This window comes from Cheilinus undulatus, linkage group 18, assembly GCF_018320785.1.
Source record: "Cheilinus undulatus linkage group 18, ASM1832078v1, whole genome shotgun sequence".
NCBI lineage: Eukaryota > Metazoa > Chordata > Actinopteri > Labriformes > Labridae > Cheilinus > Cheilinus undulatus.
Window position 1 is genome coordinate 34186092 of NC_054882.1, and position 19421 is coordinate 34205512.

The window sequence follows — 19421 nt, forward strand, 5'->3', positions numbered from 1 at the left end:
CTTTACATGCCTTCCAGGGCCAGCTACTGAGAAGCATCCCCACAGCATGATGCTGCCTAGCATCTTGCCTGATAGCCAAAAAGAACAATTTTGGACTCATCAGACCAAAGCACTGCTCCCACTTGACCATGGAGTCTTCCACATGCCTTGTAGTGAACTCTAGTTGAGATTTAATATGAGTTTTTCTCAACAGTGGCTTTCTCTATGCCACTCTCCCATAAAGCTTTGACTGGTGAAGAACTCAGGCAACAGTTGTGTCTGCAGAGTCTCTCCCATCTCAGCCGCTGAAGCTTGTAACTCCTCAGAGTAGTCACAGGTGTCTTGGTGGACTCTCGCTAGTCTTCTTCTTGCACGGTCACTCAGTTAGTGAGGATGGTCTTATCTAGACAGATTTGAACATGTGCCATATTCCTGCCATTTCTTCATGATTGATTTAACAGAACTCCGGGACAGGTTCAATGCCTTGGAAATCTATTAGTATCCATCCCCCGACTAAAAGTTTTCTTTGATTGGCTTGGGGTGTTCTTTTGTCTTCATGGTGTAATGGTAGCCAGGAATACAGATCAACCAGTGACTTTACTTTCCAAACACAGGTGACAATAACATCACCTCTGATGATGTGGGAGTCAGATGGTGTATACCTGTTCACTCCTGGTAATATATGACCACTGATATTAAATAAAAAAATAATAACTTCTCATTTTTGTTATTAAGACTAGGATGTCTAGGAACACTAGCATGTTTCCAGTTTGCTCTTGAATTCTGTCACGTCAGGTCTCTCCAAATCATTTTTTTTATCTTCATGTTTTACTGTATTGCCACTGCAGAGTCACAGGGTCACAGATGGATTTGTAAATGCTGTTTAGAGTTAATAATGTCTTTATCATCACATAATGAAAATAATTTCACCAGTTCAATTTTAAACTGTGATTTTCATTAAAGGTTGTGCTTTCAGGCGGCATACCTTCAGTGTGCAGAGACAAAACCAGCACCTGAACTCAACATGCACAGGGTAAATTGAAAAGTTGTTGTTCTACTTCACTGCAGTGGCAATGATCCCACAAGACCCCGCTGTGCTGTTTCATCATAGTTATACACCTTTTCAGCACAAAACGTGCACATTTTTCTTTAGGAGGAAAATGAATGTGACCCTGGTAGAGCAGATAGCAGTGGGCGAGCCCTGAACACGGCGTTCCTCGTCAGGCCACACACAGCTCACTCTGTCAGCTCCGGGAGGAGTGGCAGGTCCTCGCTGGAGATAATTAAGGCATTAATCAGTTGTCAGACCCCTCAACGGCATCCATCCATCACACAGACCCTTAAGCCCCCAAGCTGAATGTTAATAAGTTGAGCGATGCAACCGGAAGGTGGATAAACTTCTTTTTCACACTGCATAGCAACATTGCTTTATTTGGCAGGATCCAGTCTGGCAGCAATTGAGAGGACGTGGACTGCAGCAGTGGACTTATTTTCAGAAGAATGCGTAGCATGCTGCTCTGCAGCTGTAATGTGTAAAAGATCAGATTCTTTAGTGGACTATGTGCAGGAGTAACTCTGTCTGTTGATATTAAGATTCAGAACCACAAGGTCAGAGGTTGAAAGTATGGAGTTGTTCTGGTTATTAGAGAGTTACAAGCCAATTTCCCAAGCACTGCTGATGAGCCCTTGAGCAAGGCATTGATCCTCCACCTTCTTGGGTGTTTTGTGTGCAGCCCCTCACTCCTACCCCACTTAGAAACAAATTAAAAGAGATATATATTCAATTTGGACGTTCAGATACCATCCAGATATCTTCAGCTTGTGGGGACGCACCTCAATTTGTACTGAAAACAGTTTGACATCTGCTGATCTGGGATGCTTCATCTGGACTGGATTGGTTTTGTAGACACAATGAGTACTAGCACACATCAAGGACCATCCTGTCAGCTGACGTGATCTGCTTTATTTCTGCCAGTAAACAAAAAGCATGGTTTTATTTATGCCTATTCAGCCTCGCTTACAATGGTGTGTATTATGGCTCTTTTTAGAGATCCAGATGACTTGGTTCAGCTCAGTAATAACAGCTGATCTTGTGGCTTCCAAACAATTTAAACTTGGTCTTATTACGCCGTTTTAAGTCTTTAAAACAACAACCAAAACAGAAAAAAAACAGTCTTCAAACAGGAGCTGACACCATCGTTCACAAAAGAATCATCTCATCCACGCATGACACATCGCCCTCCTAACTTGTCGTCTTAAATTTAGCTGTCATTTCAATCCAACCCGCACCCCAGAAAATTTTTGTTGACTTATATGCCACCCTGCATTAAAAACATGTTTATGAACAGGAGGGAGAAAAGTTGTTAAAGATGCACCACAAGGGACAGGCAAACTGGTTTCAAGTACAACTAGCAGCTCCTTCCCCATCATTCTTCACTCTCTCATTCCTGATTCTGACTCATCCTCTATCCTCTATACCAGTGGTTCCCAACCTTTTTTCCATTGAGCCTCCCCTTCACATATCTAAGAAGAGCTGTGGCAACCCACGACACACACACACACACACACACAAAAGTGCCTTACTGCTGTCAAAAAACATCAATTTGAATTGCTTTCATCATTTAAAGCCAAACAAAATAACCAAAAACAAAAGTGTTATTACCAAAAGACTTGTGTATGAACCCTCCATGTGTTTAACATGATTGTAGATAGTCTGAATGACTCTAATTTTAACAAACTCAGAGCAGACAGACCCCCCAACCCAGTCCCAGATCCCAGGTTGGGAACCAAGGCCTAAAAAGGCCAAAAATAAATCTCAAGGAAAAAAACAGAGGCACCACTAGTGTCTTAGCTCATGGTTAACACAACATGCAAGGATACCAGGCCATGGCAAGAGAGCCACGGAAAAAGATGTAAGGATTGACATAGGAGGTGGGTAAGTTAGTTCATATATCAGGCTATAGCTGGAGAAATATTACTAATGCATTGTGTGGATCTATTTACCTTTAAAAATCAGCACAAATGGAGAAGAAAATCAGTCTCTCAAACAGGAATCTGCTTCAATTGAGTTGCAATTCTAGCATTAACCTCACAAGATTTAGCTGCTAAACTGTCCTTTAAGAGCGTTTTTGCAAATGAGGTAGAAAAGCTGTTAAAGAGGTAACTCTAGCCTCTTAGTTCATGGATGATGCATGGGCTTTGTTTGCAAAACAGCTGGTCAAGTGTAGAAGTGTTCAAATGTATAGAGCGGATCTATGTGCTGAACTCGATTCACTTAGAATCTGATTGCTCAAAAAGATTGCTGATGCAAAAAGTAAACAGGGCCTCTGACATGACAGACTTCCTGGCTTACGTGCATGTAGCATGTCTGAAGGAACATCATGAAATTTGTTTTAATCAAACTGAACATTTTTCAAAAAGAAAAAAGTTTTGAAGACAGACTTTACTCTGTAGTTTTAGAAAGTTTTCATCAAAATACTGTGTCAAAAGGACTTTTTGAAACGAACGCATAAAAAAGAAGAGGACAAGCGAGTTCAGAACAAAAGTAATCTCAGTAAGAACTGATCAGAGACCGGACTACAAAACAGCTGCTTTGCTAAACCGCAGCGCTGGCAGGGCTCAGAGATCAGTCCCTTGAATTCTCCGTGTTTTAACTCCACATTTAGTCCTGGCTAATTCAATGAGCCGTGACTGAGTAAAAGTCAAAAAGGTGCTCTCACAAGTTAAGCTTGATAATGGTAAGCCCAGGATATTCTAAATAATAAATGTGCTGAAAATTTTTCCTGGACTCAGAAAGACAGATGGAGAGCACTTAACGACTTTCTACACTGTGAGTGAAATTCACTGCGCATTACGCTAATGGAGTTGTGCTTTCTCTCTCTGACTCCCTCCCTCCCTCTCCTTCTCTCCCTCCGCTCTGTACACAGATGTTTGCAGTTGAACGTAATTATGGTCATTTATTTCCATCGTGGCCAACGAACCAGCATCAGCGGTGCAGTTTAACCGTTTGCATTACAACGATTATCGTGCCTCCAAACGAGTGTGATCACCTCTGCAGGCATTGTTTTCTTCCTCCTCTCGCACTCTGATGATATCAAGAGTTTGCATTAACAACTTAGGTGAGGTTTTCTTTGAGATGATGATCATGGGGCATTTTAAGGGGATACTAAAGCTCACAGAATCAGAGAGGAAGGATCAAGTGTTGGACTAAGGTGTTGCAGAAGTTTCAAGCCGTGAAAATAGGACAGGATTGCAGATGTTATAGAGATTGCAGAGGAATGTGGAGGATTTAGATAATGAAGAGGAAGAAGAGGAGGTTGCAGAGGGTTAAGAGGCTGAAGGGTTTCATGGTGCCTGAAGTGGTTTTGCATGTAGGATGAAGAGGTTTCTGCTGGTGAAGAGGTTTAGGCAGTAAAAGCGCAGCTTGTATATCCTCCTGTTAAGGTTGAAATGTAATTCTTTTGACACTTCTCAAATTACTGGTTTAATCACTGAGTGCAAAACACCAGGATTAAGCCCCTGAAAGTGAACCAGGTGCTTGAAGCGGGACAGTCACTTGGCTTTAGGTTCATTTATCTCTTACTCCAAACAGCATTAGGATCCAATCTTAAGTAATGAAGTCTTAGTATGATATGATAAAGTCAGACGGAAACACTGTGCTTACCGCAATTTGGATTTGGACCAGAAAGTATATGATTTAGAAAAACACTCCAATCTTTCAGCACCTGGTTCATTGGAAAAAGAAAACAGAATAAAGCCGACGCTAAAGTTTACACAAGAAAATTAAACTTTGGCAGCCTTAAGAGACCATCTGCAACATGTGGAGTTGTTACTTTGATCAGCCAAAATATCTGTTTGCAGATGCCTCCTTCAATGAAATATCTCATGATGGGTTTAATTACCTGAAAGGAGAAAAATGTATTGAGCTAGAGAGTTGAGCATGCAGAAGAAGTCCAAAACTCCCTTTGAGGCTGCTCTCATCAAAACCAGCCATCATGCCATCAGTCATTATAGATGGGACATAGAAAGACCATTCTCACTCAGCTAGGTGAGCCTCGATAGCTCCATATTTCAGAGCACAGTGAGAGAAAAAGTTCATGTAAGAATGATGAGATGGATTTTGTGGATTGTATTTTTGTCACAGCAGCAGAGTGGACATTATTGATGTATCTCTGTTGGTGTTCTTTTTATGCTTTTCTCATCTCTGAAAGTCAAAACTTTGATTACCAGACAAACAGGTCTATTCTCTTTTTTACTCACTACATTTACATTAAAGCTGGCCAATCAAAAGACAATGTTAGGCCTAATTTTCACCCAATCTGAGTGGGCGTGACCCAATTTGAGGCTTGTCGCAAGTGATTACTTGTCCAAACATTCCCTGGTTTTTATTGTGTTGTAGAGGTGGACAGTATATCCAGGATACTAGATGTATTGTGCCTTTTGTATAAAATGAAAGTATCACGACACCGAGTGCAGATTATGCCAACTTAGCAACTTTGTCGCTATATTTAGCAAGAATGCAGTCCCCTCTGGCATTAAAAAGCAGCTAGAACAAATCTAGCAACTTTTTGTGGTGTTATTGGAGACTTTTGGAGACTCTGATGTTAAAACATGTATTGCTCTTCTACTCTTCTCAGCGAACAGCAGGTTATTCCATTGCCCCTCCACATCCAGAAAGCAAGTGAAACATGCTGCAAAGCCACCTTGACAGTTGTTTTTACTAATGTCCCTTTTTTTGGCCCGTTTAGATTGTTCATGCAGATTGTATACAAAAAAACGTTACTGTTCAAAATGTTCATGTTTTACTGAGACTTGTCGTTGGCTCCTAAGTGATCCAGAAAGTTTAAAACCAAACCAAATTTAAGAGACCTAAACTAAAAAATATATTTAAAGAAAAAAATGGTTTAAAAAAAGCCTAAAAGTCTCTTTTACATCACTTTTGTTGGTGCCATGCCTGGAAAAACATGGAGGGTTGGAATTATGACATAAAAACCCAAGAATTGACAGAAGAAACTTGATTCGTAGTTCTTAACATATCTTGAGTTTTTTTTTACTCATTTGCTATCTTTCCCACGATGTTATTCCTCTCTCCTACAGCGTATATTACAATTACCAGTTATCTTTTAGCGACTTACAGTGACTTTTAGGACAGCCAATAGCTGCTTTCCTTACTGAGGTGTTGGCTACACTGATTACATGGAAGTTTTAAGCTGTCAGCATCTCTCTGGAGTTTCCCTTCTCCCACTGTCTCCTAATGCCTCTCTCACAGCAGACAGCACACTCTCCCGCCCATCCAGTAAACTGAGCTAAGCATACAAATACACAGGAAGTAGTACCACAAATTCGTTTCACCACCTAAAACGCAATCCACTACAAAACCAAGAACACCCTAAAATCTGCACACCCACACCAAATAAAACATCTGAGGATCCAGCCTCAAAGCTATTGACCCTGGCACTCATTTGCCAAATCAATCCCTTATGACAACAAACAGTTCAAAATGGAAAATACATCAGCAGTAAAACAACGCATCACCAAACACGGCCCAGTAAATGTTTTTGATTGAGAAATCTCAAGACACAAGACTCAAAGTGTGATTTGCCTGGGCGCACATTTTATGCTCAAAACTCCCTACCAGAGTTGAGGTGGCCCAGGCAACAGATGTTACCCACTTCTCCACAGCTGTGGATCTGTGGTTCAGCAGAACCTGTGAGCCTTATCTCAGCCTGACAGTACATTATATCAACAAATGGGTGTTAAGAAGTTTGTGCCTCCAAATTAGGTTTTTTCCCAATGATCACACAGCAGAGCTCAAAATTCTGAAAGATGCTCTTATGTCATGAAATTTGTGAGGCGTATATCAGCACATATAACAGACTAATAATAATCAAAGCTGTGAACCTGAATGGGTGGACAAGACTGCTGTGCTTTGGCCATTGGATAATGTAGGTTTCTGTGGGATCTTCTGTCTGCCGTCACTACAAACAGGCAGGCATGTGGCTTTGTGGTTTGGCTGAAATGTCGAGCGCAGGAATCTCCAACCTTTCTTCATCTGAGGGCTGCTTTGAAAAAGAAAGTGGCTGAGAGCTGAGTGATTATTGACGGCTGATAGGCTTATCCTAAGACTAAATTGGAAGGGATGAGACATCGATGTCTGTAAATCGAGGTGGGAGGAGGTGCATTAATTGTCATCAGATTTTCCTTACATATTCTGTAAACCTTTTGGTGAAAATCAATGATGTGATGAAGACCCCTGGTCTAGTGTGTGCATTTGGAAAATGATAACTATAATTGACAGAAGTATGGCCTACTTTCTCCTGAGCTCTAACTACAGTATGATGCCGCAATCTGCAGTTTGCTGCTGATTTTTGCATAAAATCCCTCAAATGGTACGACTGCAAAGACTGAAACACACAAGACCCTCCAAACATTACAAAATCTTTGTTCCAACATTTTTAAAAGTCTGTGATTAACACTTAATCTCTTATTTCTTTAATCCATGTAAAACTATGAAAGCGTAAAAAACAACATGCTGAGGTTTCTGGGGGGATTATGTGCTGAACTTTTTCTCCTGGAGTCTTTACTTGTGTCGGTAATCCTATGGAGACAACAAGGATTATCACATGTAAACTTTGGATGCAGTAAACACACAAGATGCCTGTGAACTGCCCACAACTCCTCTTCCTATTTAGAGACATGAAGAGCTAGCATGAATGCAAACAGTATTGATAATCTCACATAGCTTTCAAAAAAATGTGAATGTGCAACTTTGGCCTTCAGGATTGTATTATAATTAGGGCTGGGACTTTATCACGTTAAGATTAATTAATTACAAAGCCTCTAGTTAATTAGATTAATTTTTTTAATCGAGTCCCACCACTAATTATGATTATTATTATAAATGAGGCCCAGTGTTGCAGGACTAGATCATTTGGATTTAGATAGATTTTGGTAAAAATACACTAATTAAATCAGATGTATTGACTGAAACTGTGAGTTTACCAGCACAATCACACAAACTGTTGTGCCCATCATTTGTCCAATCCATAACTTTGTAAAGCCGATGGATGGGCCAGATTCCACGTCTGCCATCAGGAGGCGCCAACGTGCTAAGCTTCCAGCTGATATACCTGTTTCTGAGAGTGAATTGACCAATCAGTGTCATCTGTGGGGAAAGAGGCGTTATCTATGTGCTTTAGTTGAAGTGACTGCAAGCCTGTAAACTAGTGGTTCTCAACCTTGGGGTCGGGACCCCAATGGGGGTCATGAGACACCGAGAGGGGGTCTCCAGTTGCCCTAAAAAAAACTAAGAATTTTTTTTTAATTACACTGTTACCACTTTACACCCAGTTTTTCCCATTTTAACCCAATTTCACTATTTGATATGCACATTTTTGCTTGTTTGATTGAATTTCTGCCAGTATCTGTATTTTTTTTCTTTCTCAGTTAACCCTTTTTTGCAAGTTTATATTAATTTTTCATCCCATTTCACCAAATTTCCATCCATATTTGTTATTTAAAGCCATTTCAGCCTCATTTTAACTCCTTTTTACCACCATTTGTGACCGAAGCCAGATAAAGTTCCTGCAAGTCGGCATTCCGGTGGTTGAGAAAAATGGATACAAAGTCGTTTTCTTCAAAATGATCATTTTTCGTTTTTTCTCATTTTATGCAAGTCCGACATTTCAACTACTCATTCGATGAAAAATGTAACACAAATGTGATATTTAAAAGCGTTAATTTTGTGTTTAAAAATGCCCTATTCTCACAGTTGCTGCAAGGATATTGAGGGGAGGGGAAAGCAAAACTGCGGGGTGATAATTGGCCGCTCAGTCTGCAATTGTTCCCAGTTTCGCCAATTGAGATGGACAATAACAAACACCGCATGGCTCAAACGCCACCCCCCTCGGCATTTCCTACAGCTGTTTCTAGTTATCACTTTTAACAACAAGCCTCAAGATGCACCCTGCAGCAAAGAAAAGTAGAAGAGAATATGAAGAAGCAGCAAGAATTATCAACAGACTTCGGACAACTTCAGGACAGTGAAACTTCACTCGACAGTGAAAGTTTGATGACGGCGGATTTCCTGTGGGAATATTTTGATGAGCGTCACCAGTCGATTCAGAAGCTTGGTTTGGGTGGACTTTATGTAAATGTGGCGCTATTGTTCACGCCCATCTCCCGGCCTGCCTGAAGGTAGGAGAAGTCCTGAAACTTTGAGCCTGGTTTTCTCAGAACAGACAGGAACTAGAAGTTAACATTCATATGAGCATATCTTTGTAAAATAAGATCAGATTAAGGTGTATGATACACCATTTGAAAGCTTGGAATCTACATTTTCATAATGTGTAAAAAACTCAAAAATGATCTCGGATGACTTGCAGGAGTTTTTACCAGCTTTGGTCACATTTATGCTCATTTTTGCCACTTTAACCCATTTTTGTCTAATTTTTGCCACTCCCAACCCATTTATTTCAGCTACTTTTAAAATCCAACTTCACCACCTTTTCCACCATTTTTTGCCATTATTAATCTGTTTTAGCAATTTCTAAACCATTTTAATCCTTCTTTTAACAAAAGGGATTTACATTTTTAAGAAGGCTATATACTATACAAATGATTAAAAAGAGATTTGTTTCTTTAAGAAGAGTGGTTATTATTCAGGTTAAATATAAATGACCTCCATGGCCTCCCAGTTTGGCTGGGCACCAGAGAGCTCTCCCATTCGTCCCCCTTTAGGGATGGCCTTATCTGCACATGACTATTCTTATTTGTGCATGGCTGTATTCAACCACCTTCAGGTACAGCGGGGGTCCCTGGCCTCTGGCACCTTTATTTTTTGGGGTCACAGACTAAAAAGGTTGAGAACCACTGCTGTAAACAACGGCGGCTTAAAAGATTATCCTGGATGCAGCTTAGCAGCACCTTTATCAGAAATGCATTGTGTTGTAGTGATAGGAGTTGTTCATTCTTTTGTAGGCACATTTTTGAAAATTAAGTAAGAGCAAAATATGAGAATGTTCAATGAGTATTTCCAAATATAATTCAGTACATGTTTAAGATTGACCTTAGTTGAACTTTAAATGTGTTATTGCAATAATTATACACCCACTTTTATCCTACAAACCCCAGACACAGTCACTGAGTATCATGTGAAATGAAAATGAACAAATTAAATGATAATGTATGAAAAAAGTTGAAAAGCTCAAACATAAATGTGTTATAATTGAGTGTTATTTCTCTTCTCTTAATTTTTGGGCTCTCCTCTGATGAGTAATATCTGCTTTTACAGTGAAGCCCAAACATGAACCAGTCCATTGACATGTCAGGAAGCAATGATGAGAAAATTATACACTTTAACATTAAAAAACAACAGCAAAACATTTTTGTGCATTAGCCATCAAGCTTAAACTCTATCTGGTGTTGAATGGTTATGGTCCTTACAAGCACATCGCTGTTTGTCTTGAAGACAAGCCTGGGCGTGTCCTGAGTAAAGCTGTGCTGGGGTAATTTCCCACCGAGGCCATCGTCGTCTCTCGCCTGGGGGGGAGAAATAATGGCTGCGCTTTACGAATGGCAAAATAAACAGGTGAACAGAGGCAACAAGGAAAACTCAGAAAAGGAAAACAACACAGAGGAAGATGAACAGAAACGGTGAGTGTAAAATGGGTGAACAGTGGTTTGAAACAAAAGAGAGTGAGTGTGCATGCATGTGAGGGGTGGAGGAGTCTAAAGACAAACTTAGTCAAACATCCATTTACTCCTGATTTAAAGGGGAAATTTAACAACTAAAGCTAAGATAGGAAACAAAGGAAGAAATATCACTCTTGAAGAAGTTAAAACACATGGTAGGCTTTCATGACAAGTCTCTTTCAAACCAGATAGACAGTCGATCAAGTGTGTGCATGCACTGAGGAGTCTTTAAAAGTCTATTTCATTAAACAGGCTCTGAATTAGCAAAGCTCAATGCAAACATCAATTCATTCATGACTTAAATGGAAATTCATTTAAATGCAAAATTGAAAATCAAACCTAAAAAGAAAGCAAATTATGAAAAATTGCTGTTACAATTGAGTTGTTTGAATAAAAGGTTCTTTAAGATTGTTCTTAACTACTTATGCAGACCTTGTGAGGGTATGTAATATTAAAATGTCACTCTCTGGATAGTCGAGATGTTGACATAAGGCTACTATGTATTTTATAGTTTATATGTTGACATGCCAGTATTTCCAAACTGATTTAATCCAACACTTAGGTAACACATCTTTACCCTACTAGAATTTACCTGTAGTCTCACTGTGTCTATATTTAGAAGAAAGCATAAAACAAGACACACATTTGATTCTACATAAAATGAAAAGTATACCCTTTTTGAAATGCAGATATTTAGTTTTTAAAAACCAAGTTTCAGAAGAACACTTCCTCTTACAGTTTTAATCCCCCACCTCTGCACCTCCACTTTTGTTTTATGGTTTATTCCTATTGAAAACTCTTCCCTATCTATTACCCTCATATGCATAGCTACACACACATAAAAAACACTGCACTTGCACACACACATACACACTCTGAAACCACCAAACTTGTACTTTCTGATATGTTCTGCCTTTACTATTGTTTTTGTCTATGTTCTGTAGCCCCTGTACTTCGTGTTTACACATATTACTGTTGTGTCTCCTCACATTGTAATTCTCGTTACTCTTGTTTATTTTATGTTATTTATTTTTATTTCATTTTGTACACAGCACATCACATGTTTTGTACCGTCTTGCATCACTAAATAAAATTCTACTGATTAAAAAAAACAAAACAAAACAAGTTTTATCTGCCTTTTATTGAGCTAGGACTGTACAGTTCTTTTAGGAGTAATAGGAATGATAAAAATGATCAGATAATAAGAATTGATGATGATACAGAAAGAATTAGTTAGGTATGTAGGTCTGTTGTCTCTGCTTTAGGCTCTGTGTCCACAGCTAGTGCTTTTAGCACTAATTTCAAAATAAAGTCAGCCTAAAAATTAGATGCTCTTGTAGCTACACTAACAAAACTCTGAGCAGAAAACAGTTCAACCTCACTTCTACCTCACTGACCAGGAGTGCTGATTAGAGCTGGGCAATTAATCAAAAAAAAAAAAAAAAAAAAAAAAAAAAAAAAACAAAACCGACATTTAAACCTTTAAATGACATAAAGGTGCTGTGTCAATTATTTCAGTCTTTTCCCTTGTAATTCTCTCTCTATTAATGCACCATCCTCTTAAAACAAATTACAGGCTCTGTGGTCACGTGAGAGGCAGCCAGGCGCTGCAAGGCATGTAGCCTGCTGGAAAAAACCCATGAAAAAAAAAGAAGCAATAGTCATGTGACGCCATCCCATCCAATCCGCTAAAACTCAAACACGGAGCCAACTGTACAACATGAGCAGCAGTTATTTTATAAAAATCATTCATTTTGTTAGCAAGGAATACAAGGGTTTTTTTTCTACTTCTCTTGGAAAATTTGACTTTGTACAAAAAAACCATTTCAACTGGTGTGTGTTTTGATTTCAATTGTTTCAATAAATATCCATAAAGTGTTAAGCCCTTAAAGCCTGTTGTATCATATTTGATACATACTTTTATGATACCTTTAATTAATATGATCAATAAATTACAAAAAAAAAACTTCTGAATACAATCTGATAAAAGATAAAAATGCACTTGAGTGAGCTACCAGTTACCAAAAACACCTACTGTATCAAATGAGGTACAAAAAATATATATGTTAAAATTTTATGGAAATGTAGATCTTTTTGGATTTCATTAGAAACTGAAATAAACATTTCAGTTCCAAAAAATGTGATTGTTCCTTTCAATTATTTGTTTTGAAATGATAAAAATATTTACAGAACAAATCAAGTCGGAGGTTGGGGGTGGACTCTGATTTATTAATCTTAATTGAGGTAAGAAGAAATTCCCTTAATTGTGATTTTGATTTTTGCTATAATCACCCAGATCTAGTGCTGATTATAAGCTGGATGGTACTTCTGCTCTTTAGTTGGTAGAACAAAGCATCAGTAGTTTACAAAAAGAATTTAAAATTTTGATTAATCTGACCACAGAACAGTTTTCCTTTTTACCTCAGTCCATTTTAAATGACCCTTGGATCAGAGATGATGGAGGCCTTTTTGGTTTGTGTTCAGGGCTGGATCCTTTTTTTGCATGATACAGACTAAACACACATTTGTGGATGGCATGGCGATTACTGTCGTTCAATGTTTATCTGTGTTGAACAATAAAGATTTCTGGAAGTGTTCCTGAGTCCATGCAGTGATTTCCAGTACACAAAAGGGCCGGTTTTAAATGCAGTTCCACCTGGATCACAAGCATCCAGTATCAACCATTGGCCTTGTCCCTTGCACACATAGATTTATCCAGACTCTCTGCATCTTTTGCAGATATTATTATCTACTGTAGATGGTGGGATATTCAAAGTTTGCAATTTTATGTTGAGGAACACTTACGTGAAATTATTCCACAAGTTTTAGATGCATTTTTTTTGCATCTAAAACATCTTTACTTTTGACTCCACCTCTCTAAAAAGATCTTTTATAGCCCATCACGTTACTGGGTCTAACCTACTAAGCAAAAGTGCTCCTCCAGCGGTTTTTCATTAGTATCACTTACTTTTCCAACCTTTTTTTGCCATGTCACTACTTTTTAAAAATGTGTTTATATTTTAATGAAATGGCAAATTACTGCATTCTGTTTTTATTTACATTTTACACAGCACCCCGAACTATTAGGAAATTAGGGTTGTATTTTCAAGTTCTTATGCTCATAACTGCTGTGACACTCATAGATAACATCTTATTAATCTGTCACTGCTTTTACCCACAATTCCACTCTATACCTGGATCAACCTCTCTCTCACTCCCTCTACTGCACCTTCTCTGAGATCGTCTGACCAATGAGGTTTTGGTTGGACGAGAGCTCTTTAACCAGCATATCAACCAGCTGACTGGAGGGCTTGCTGAGTCCTTTACTGCAGGTGAAGAAGGAGTTAGTGCTCTTTAAGCAGGTGTGTACAGTTGCCTGGCTCCATAGTGTTTCATTTAATTAGATCTATTCTTAAACAGCTGTGGGAGATTTAATCTCAGTAAAACATGTTCATCAGGGTGTTTTACAGACCCCAAACTGACATTTCACACTGAGACGATGCTGTTCACAGGTGAGCCAATGGCCTGAGCAGCTCTCCGTCAGATCATATTTCTTAAATTACTCACGTCAACCTTTGATTGTTCACGGGTAACTCGGCCTCCTGTCTGTAGTCTCCTAATGATACCAAAGGGCAAGTCTGGAGTATGTTTTACATTTTTCGTCCAAAGACTGATTGAGTTTGCCTCTGCTTCCATCTGCTTCCTTCACCTGCAGGTAGGGTTTCCATTTCCAAAAATCAAATACTGTTTCCTCACGTCTCATGAAGCTTTTGCCATTTGCACCAGAAAGGATACAGTGTCAGAAGCAGACAGAAATGTTCAACAGCAGCACCGGTATTTTACAGTGTAACTGCAGAGATTTTTCACTTTGTCACAAAAAAATTCGAGAAAACAAAAGCAGAGATTGTGTGGTCATGGTTATCGGGGAGCTGTCTGTGCACTAAATGAACAGTAGGTGTAGACTGACCTATTTCAGCACACAAACACACACCATGCCGGCTCAGCATGTGCACGGACACTCACGGACAGGTACATCCACACCACCTGAATCCAGGCAGGCATTTAAGGACACACACTCTCACACACACACACATAAAGATGCTCCACTGTGCTATTATTCTGTCTCCAGTTTGTGTTGTGACCCTCTGGCCCGGCGCCAGTTCATTTGCATATTGTACTAATGAGGTGTTGGCACTGAGAGCGAGACGTGAGGCGCTCAGGGGGAGCCACACACACATAAAGGAGATAGACAGATATCTATCTCAGATAGATAGATAGATAGATAGATAGATAGATAGATGATCAAAACTGCAGGCAAACTCCTGTACACTATCTAAATTGTGCAATAACATTGGCAACATTAAGAAAAATGGGTGGAACTAGCAAGAAGCAAGGGTTTCCTTGCCACTTAAACCCACATTTCCAAATATCAGCAACATATCTGAGCAATTTAGGCAGTGATTTTTCTCTCTTCACTCTTTCTCTTTTGTTTAAAAATAATATTTAAAAACACAAGGTATATAACAGAATAGGACATGGAGAGTGAACTACTTGAGTAAACACAGCAGTAGGGCTGGGAAATTAATTGCAAATTAGATTAAATCGCAACATGGCATGCTGCAATTTTCAAATTGCAGACAGTACAATATTTCTTTTACCCAAAAAGTGTCAAAATAACAGTTTGACACAAGGTAAATCCTTCTTTTCTTGCACATGTATTTATTTTTCTTCATCAAAATGAGAACAATATGAGAGATGATCATCCCTTTAATACAGCAAATGACATCAAATTTGCTATATGAGCCAAAATCACATTATGAAAAATATTTTGTTAATTGTTAACCCCTAGTTTAACTTATCGAATATTGTTCTTGTTAGAATAAAGAATGATTTCTTGCTTATGTTTGTTGAACAACACACAAAATGAGGAACCTTAATAATTGCATATTCAATTGCAATATTGCGGCAAAAATTGCAATTACATTATTTTCACACATCACTAAGCCCTACATAGTAGCCACTATTTACGTGAACTATTAGTGGAGCCAGTTGGTGAGACAGACTCTTACCATTCCAAACCAGTCCAATTCTGATAAAAATGACTGCTGTAGCAGCATTCAAGCAAATCACTCCACCAGCATAATTCATCGGCTTGCAGTAGAACTAAATCTCACCAGTAGCTACAGCTTGGTTCTCCTTAAATGACGTTGATTGGCATATCCATCCTCAGATGGATCTGCCTGATGATAGATGTGGAATCTGACTAATTCATCAGGTTTTCTAGGAGGAGTTTGTCCACCGTTATAAATCAAAATTTAAAAATGGCCCAATATTGGTTGGCTATTTTTGCTGCCAAGGTATCTAACTAGGTATAGTGTCATTTTATTGCTTGACAGGGGTCTGGCTGCAGACTACAGATCTCAGACACCCCTCATGCAGACCACTGCCTCTCTCTGTAAGAATGAAAGTGCCGTAATTTGCTGGTACAGTGTATTTCCTATTTTAGATTTTTTTTTATTCAACTTTTATGCTCAAACAAAGTCTGGCAGTTACATTTATGAGATAACCACATTTCAGACTAAGCAAGATTCATAAATACAACCCAATGTAGCTATGCTAACTATGCAGTCAATGTTACTACAAAAGCCAATGCAACTATGTCAGCTTTAGCTTTAGCTTTTAGGGGTCTAATTTTAGCAAACGTAGCACAAGCATGATCTAAAGCAGCTATGTAGCTTATGTAGTTAAAGTAGCTTTGTTAACTTTAGCCTTAGCTACGTTAGCCGCTTTCAAGTGGAGGCCAAGCTTTTTTCCTGTACTCAGCTTTTTTAAAGGTTTTGTTGTAAGATTTTGCAGATCAGGTGTTTTTTATTTTAACTTTTGTTATCTGAACCCTTACCTGGATCCAGTGGTTCTTAAATAGTGCTGCAAGGCACACCTGTTTGCTTTGAGGCAAGTCTAGGTGTGTCTTGAGAATTTGTACAGCCATACATTATTGCAACTACTACACAAGAAGTAAAGATACCGTAACGTGTTATCTTGGTTGTTCTGAATACATATGAATATGGTGTGCCTTAAGATTTTGGCTTGATATCAGGCGTGCCTTTTGTAAAAAATAGTTTCCAAACCACTGCCTTAACCTAACTGTACGTTTTATTTTGAACGTTTCAGCATTTCTGTCCTGACAGAGGTGCCATCTCACAGTAGTGGTCTGCAAGGGGGGATGTCTGAGAGCTCCAGTCTGCAGCCAGACCGTCCCAGATTTTTCTACAATCATATTAAAGGTTATAATATTAGTATTGTGACATCCATCTATGTTTTTCCAGATTTCCTTACAGAAAAAGAAATCAAGACACATTTCCTGTGGCTCTTTAGCTAAAAATGTTTGAGATATGATTTCTGAGCTCATAATGACAGATACAACCTTGTCTTAATAAAATGAGGAAATGCAGTATCACTGCCAGTTGTGTGGTTCTGTTTAAAGGTGTTTTTTTTCCGTCCTACTGCTCCATCATGCCAGCAGACTGCAGCTGTCACCCAGCTGAAGTTCCTTATAAGAACCAAAGAGCAGGACGCCGGCCGCCCAGCTCCCCCTCTGGCGTCTTCACCGTCCTGAGGGGACGTCACACCAGCTGCCACCGTGCTACCATCCATCTGGGCATAGATACATGTCCAGGTGTGTGTGCCCATCACCTGCCAACAGAGCTGCATTTTCCCAAAGCAAAGACGCTCGCAGGCAGGCTTTCAAAATCCAAAGACAAACACAGACGAGAGCGGCCGAGCTCATCCCAAACACTGAAATGAAGGTGCAGTCTGCACATGTGACAGGCGAGAAAACACTCTTCCAGAAAAGTCTCTATTGTTCATGTTTTGAAAAGCTAGCCAAACACCATTTTGATTGTGTTTACAGTACACTGTGGAGATTTTCACACACATGCAAAGGAATACTTTTTAAGGACATGATCTTTGTGCTTGGATTTTCAAGACTACCTGCCCACACATGCACAAAATGAAAAAACAAGGGTTGTTTGGTATAGTTGGCAGAATATTCTGACTTTGTCTGTTAATCAGATGATGAATTTAGATGATCTGTCAGATTTTGACATCATGGGAGCCCTAAGAGCTCAAACATCCATACAAGTGGTGAAACTGATCACAGCTGATCTGTGATTTAAATCAGATCCCCGTATGGGCTGTAGGATATATATCACTGCTCAGTTTGGCAAAAATCCTAATCAGGGTTATCTGATTGATAGTGAATTTACATTTATTATACAGATGAATTTGTGCAGAAACTTAGAATGCTTAAATAAATCTGTTGTGTTGCCTTAAAGGCCAGCGGCAACTATGGAACAAATTCTGTGAGATATTTTTAATTGTTCCAGGTCTCCTAAAATGAGTGGCTCCAAATGACTGATGTCATTTTACCAATTTTTAAATGCATTCCCTTCTTTTGTTCTTCTTTTTTTTTTTTTTTAACTCCTTCATTTTTAAACAAAGGGAGTCAGGGCACATACTACCTCTGCTCCTCACTTGAATCAAAGTCAGAGCCATTTGGTGGAAGGATGCTACTGTACAAATTTACATTATAGGGAGTTTTTGAACAATTTACGTATATTTAAGCACAGATTTAATTTAATAACTATGGTTTTATTTAAAAATAAACTCATTTAAGGATTTTTGTAACAATAATGGATCAAATATACAACTTAAATCATTAAAAAATTATTATTATTATTTTTTTAAAGCATCCCGTGACCCCTCTTCAGTGTCTCGTGACCCCCCCCTGGGGGTCCCAACCCCCACTTGCTCTGAATGAATGCTGTGTTTGATATGTGCTCAACATTGTTAAAGTACTGTCAAAAAATTAAGAAAGAAAAAAAAAGAAGAAACTGTTGTTGTTTTCTGTTATTATTATTACCATTACAGCTTTTAATGAAGACGATAAAGGATGTGATATTCTATTAGGTTACATGGTGATGCACTTTGATTTATAGTGTAGTTAAAATGCACAGATTTTGTCATGGTTATTGAGAAGTAGTAAATTATATTCAAAACATTTTTAAATTTACATCAATCAGACAAACTTAACCAGGGACAGAAATCCAAGATTTGATGATCAGTGACTGTTTCAGTGAGATTTGTGAGCTGTTGCACACTTAATTTTTACAGTTAATTTACTCCACATATTTGTGATAACATATTTCAGGCGTCGGGCCAAAACCGTGTATCTTTTCATGATTTTATTTTATTTTTTCATAAATCAGTGCTACTTGTCACCCTTCATATCCGTCAACAGGTTTTAACCAATTTAAAAGCAGTAAAAAATGCCAAAAAAGAAGCTGACTATGATCATTCAGTGTTAAATTAATTAGAAAATACTTCATTTTTTATCTTATCATCTTTGGATTAAAATACCGAGATCCCAGTGACAAGTTCATTTCTTTCATTTTTTAAAGATCTTGAGTAAGTGACTCAGTGGCTATCCTGAGATAACAATCAATATCTTGACAAAATAAAACAAAATTTTATTTGTTATTAGGCCTGTTAATATAAACGCATTAACGCTCGGGATTAATCCGGAAAGCTTAGCGGGTAAAAAAAATAATAATGCAATTTGATCATATGACTAATATTTAATATTTCTTAATTTAAAACCATATATATTTATCCTACATACTTAATTATCTAAAAAAAATGCAAGTAAATGCTAGTATTTTAAATATTTATTTATAAATAATAATAATAAT

The 19421-nt window shown here is 38.4% G+C and overlaps 1 protein-coding gene across 1 annotated transcript in view; it reads right to left on the reverse strand.

The window, feature by feature from the left end:
- The window catches only part of sobpa (sine oculis binding protein homolog (Drosophila) a), a 96865-nt gene that overhangs the window by 12171 nt on the left and 65273 nt on the right, over window positions 1-19421 (reverse strand). Inside the window, exon 6 of the mRNA XM_041813384.1 lies at window positions 10423-10518. Coding sequence (XP_041669318.1) covers window positions 10423-10518 — 96 coding nt within the window. The remainder of the gene's footprint in view (window positions 1-10422; window positions 10519-19421) is intronic.